This window comes from Mastomys coucha, unplaced genomic scaffold, assembly GCF_008632895.1.
Source record: "Mastomys coucha isolate ucsf_1 unplaced genomic scaffold, UCSF_Mcou_1 pScaffold9, whole genome shotgun sequence".
NCBI lineage: Eukaryota > Metazoa > Chordata > Mammalia > Rodentia > Muridae > Mastomys > Mastomys coucha.
In genome coordinates, this window is record NW_022196915.1 from 103822375 (window position 1) to 103826909 (window position 4535).

A 4535-nucleotide genomic window follows, 5' to 3' on the forward strand; every position below is an offset into this window, starting at 1 on the left:
TTCAGGCTTCCTGCACTGAACATGGGCACCTTAGGCATTACTAGAGGATGTTAGATTCAGGCTTCCTGTACTGAACATGGGCACCTTAGGCATTACTAGAGGATGTTAGATTCAGGCTTCTTACCCTTCCTCTTCATAGAGGCTCAGAACTATATATAGCCACTGGGAGGTGAGGCAGGAATCTTGGAGCTCAGGGTCTTGTGGTGCTCAAGAACTATAACCAGGTTCTGTCTCAGCAACTTAAACAGTAAGTAATAGCAAAACTCAAAATGTTGCTGGCGTTAGCAGTCTGTATGGATACTGCTGCTGCTGGCACATGGGGGACAGAGGCATCCACACGTCTTTGAGTTGACGGACTTCCTAGTCTACCCAATGAGTTCCAGGACAGACCAGGCTACGTAGAGAGACCTGTCCCAAAAACAAAACAAAGGTCTGTATGGAAGAGTAATAGAGTATACTAGTCAGGGTTCTCTAGAGTCACAGAATTTATGGAATGTCTCTATATATTCAGGGAAATTATTGAATGACTTACAGTCTGCAGTCCTACTAACCCAACAATGGGCAGCTGGGAACAGGAAGTCCAAGGACCTAGCAGTTGCTCAGTCCCACAAGGCTAGGTATTTCAACTGGTCTTCTGTATAAGGTGGAATCCTGAAGAAGTAGGTTCCAACAGATGTGCTGGCAAGTGAGTGCAAGCAGGTGAAGAAGAGTGAATCTTCCTTCTTCCAGTGTCCTTATGTAGGTCTTCAGCACAAGGTGTGGCCCAGATTAAAGGTGTGTACCACCACGCCTGGATTTGGAACTTGGTCTGTCCCAAACTGACCTTGAACTCAGATCTGCTTGCCTCTGTTTCCTGGGGTTAGAGGTGTGTACTACTTTGCCTGGGCCTAAGTTTTTCATGGCCACTATGCCTCAAGATCTGGCTCAAAAGCATGTCATCCCATGTGAAGATCCAGGTCAGAAGCCTGTGTCTTCCAAGCCGCATGGTCTGCTTCACAGTGGAGTCAAGATGGAAGCTTTTCTCGGGTGTAGCATTCCAGGTGGAGTCAAGTTGGCAAGCAGGAATAGCCATTACACAGGGCACACTAGGTGACTGTCTTCAGAAGCCTGGCAGGGAAAGACAAGTCCATGTGAAGGATTTCAGCCAACTGACAACAGTTTCATTTAAGACTGAGTTAGGAAGAATTAAACAGAGTTGCCCATTTTAGGGGAGAGGGTGTGGTGGATTCCAGGAATTGTTAGTGTGGTTCTTGCTGGCATCACTGTACAAGCCTCAGAGGTTCTAAAGCTTACTTAGTCTCCTGTCCTGTGAGGGAGGGCTGGCACAGGCTGTATGGGGACTCCGTTGGCGCTGCATTAATTGGTTCTATCAATGTGATAGCACAACTAACATAAACAGCTTACGAGAGAGATTCATTTTAACTCACGGATTGAAGCTTTCTGTATTCAGTACACATTCCTTGGCTCTGTGACTGGGCCTGTGGTGACACTGGGCACCATGGCAGTGGGAGCTTATGGAAGAGGAACTTGCTGACTTCATGACACACAGGAAGCAGAGAATATACCATAGTCTAGGATAGGATATGGCTCCCAAGGATAACTGTCTGCGCCCTTCCTTCAGCCAGGCCCTGGCTCCTGAAGTTTTTAACGTTCCCAAATGGCAGCGCCAGCTGAGGATCACATGCTAACACGTGAACCTGTGTGGCAGACTTCATCAGCAGTACATACATGGCCTAAAAACGAACTTTGTGACCATTATTTATAATTTGCCACATTCCTAGAAGGAAGGATCCAGGCTAACTAGTAACCGTGTAATACATGTTTGATTTGGAATATGGCTGCAATATTTTAAAATAGAATTCCCAGATATCATATTTTTGTTGACTTTATTACTTGACAGAGCTTAGTATAACCTTTTATAAAGGTTAAGTAACCCATTTTCTTAGCATCATGATTAGTGATTAGCTAGCTGAAATGGCTGTAATGGTTGTTTTTATGTGTGTTGATGTATTTGATAGAGGATTAGGGAAGTTTTATGTTCTGAAAAGTGGTAAATAAACCTCAGTGGCAGTCTATGGTTTCTGTTCTTTTTTTTTTTTAAGAAGAAATTAGTCATCAGGGAATAGGTATATGTTGAAGGGCTAGGGTAAGGCATATTAGAGGAAGAGGAATATCAGAAATGAAGGAGAAAGAGACACTGTCACTCTGGCTATAATAAATATTTACATTGAAGATTGAAGGTTTAATGAACAGCAAACCTATTTCTAGAGCTTTGATAGACTCCTGGCGAGTTTCTGTGGAAAACATTTAGTATGATGTCAAAAAGTATCTGTTAAAATTAAGATACAAGGCCTGGAATACATCTTAAAGGTATATCTTCTTTATGGGTCCTTGTGTTTATTACCCAGCTTAATTATAAAAAGTGTTTATAACTGATATACTATTAATTCCCAATTTAAAGAGTTGGTTCTTAGGATATTTTTAGGCTGTACAGTCGCTGTTGCCATCATCTAGTTCCAGGACATTATCACTCTGAGAAGAGATCTTATGTCTCACACAGACAGACAAAAGAGCTCCCTCAACAGAGCCTTGGTGTGGAGCACATTTTTAAAGGAAACACACTTTAGTAAAAATTATGCACGTTCTATAGCTATAGAATTTTGTCTCAGTAATAAGGCAAACAAACATTGGAAAAAGAAGTATTAGTAACTTGATTATATTATTTATTCCTTATTTTTAAAGAAAATTTAGAAATCCACAGTATTCAGGACAGCCACTCTTTTTCCTCCTAGGCAAGATTACAGAGAGGTCACTTATTACTCAAACAAGGAAAACTTGATGAAGCAGAAGATGATTTCAAGAAAGTGGTAAGTACCTGGCTCCAAGAAGATATTATTGAGAGACATAGAGAATTGATTTTTTGCTGGGAGCCAGCCCTGACAGTCAGGTACTGAAGTGGGACACAGCATTGGACGAAGGCCAAAGGCTGGTGACCTCTGGCCCTGTAATTCTCTCTTAGTGTTTTGGGGCCCAGAAACTGATGGCTGCTGGCAATTTAACTCACACTATCCTGGGGTCAGTGTTGGTGACTTCTGTCAGTTTCACAGAGAAGGAAAGTCAGGTGCACACATATACACACGTGTATATAACACCACACACACCACACATACCACACATGCGCACACACACACATACACCACACACACATGCGCACACACACACACACACACACACACACACACACACGCGCACACACACACACACACACACACACACACACTGGCCAGACCTGATCACCAGTGTCATCAGTTTCACAAGTGCACATGCATACATACATATATACCTACATACTTATGTATACACATACATGTAGATAGACATATATATACATACTGTTCATGTATACATCCAGACAGATACATATACACATTTGTTGGATGGAGCAGAGTCCCAACAGCCACACTTTATTTCTTCTCTCGGCCTTTTTATACATCTTCTTAGACAAAAGTTCTTTATAAAATTACCGTTCAGATAAAATGTTACACAAAAGGGAGTTACAGAAGGATGTTGATAGTAAGTTCAAAGCAGTGTTTATTCTGTAAGCTCAGAATAAGTTCAAAGCAACAGTTGCACATGGCCTTGCTTTATCACAGTGCACACCTGTGACCTCATCCTTGGACCCGACCTAGAGTGAATGTTTTTCTTTGATTACAGATATGTTTGTATGTGTGTGCCTGTTGCCCTTCTTAGTGCAGTTTATGAAACCTCATTTGTATTCCTTGTTATGCAGCCTTTAATTACTATTCTATGAGAAGGCACATTCTGTTCTTGATTCTAACTTTATTACATCCCTCTTATAAAACAAATAAAAATATTTCCTTAAATTTTCTTCCATTATCTGAATCAAATCAGGAATTCTGTAAAGTCATTAATTCATCTAAACAGCACTAATTTATGAAAGCTCATCTTTGTGTTGCTCTGTAGGAAATTTGTGCAATAGGAATCCTTAGGCTATGTAATAGAGACAGGAAAGGCACATTAGAAGCAAGAAGCAATCCTGGAATGAAGTGTGTGGGGCCGTGCCTCTCCAGAATGCAGCCATCGCAGCCATGGAAATGGTGGGCCATCTCCAGGAAACTCACACTTGCCATGGCCTTTCCTAGATGGCTTCTGTCCATTTTTTTCTTTGTAATAAGGTATTTAAATAGTAATTTTATAGCTAAAAGCCCTTATGTATATAGGAATCATAGTTCCTAAATTAATATTTAATGACTGGCATCAAAGAATCATATTAATAGTTGGAAGATACTATGCACACAATTGATATATGTGATAACTCAGTCAGTCACAGGTTCACTTACTTTAACTTAGCCTACATGGGAATCTAGAAATGTCAGCTGAAACTTGCTTCATGGCCTGCAAGTCGAGGCTTCTTGAACGCTTTCCCTAGTGACTCTCTCACTCAGTAGCTTGTTACATGATCCTGGGTATATGGTATAAAACAGCCACGTGACTCTCTCACTCAGAAGCTTGTT

General features: G+C 41.2%; 1 protein-coding gene across 1 annotated transcript in view; it reads left to right on the top strand.

The window, feature by feature from the left end:
* Dnajc3 (DnaJ heat shock protein family (Hsp40) member C3) overlaps positions 1 to 4535 on the top strand; it is a 40910-nt gene that overhangs the window by 18795 nt on the left and 17580 nt on the right. Inside the window, exon 4 of the mRNA XM_031361168.1 lies at positions 2793 to 2867. Coding sequence (XP_031217028.1) covers positions 2793 to 2867 — 75 coding nt within the window. The remainder of the gene's footprint in view (positions 1 to 2792; positions 2868 to 4535) is intronic.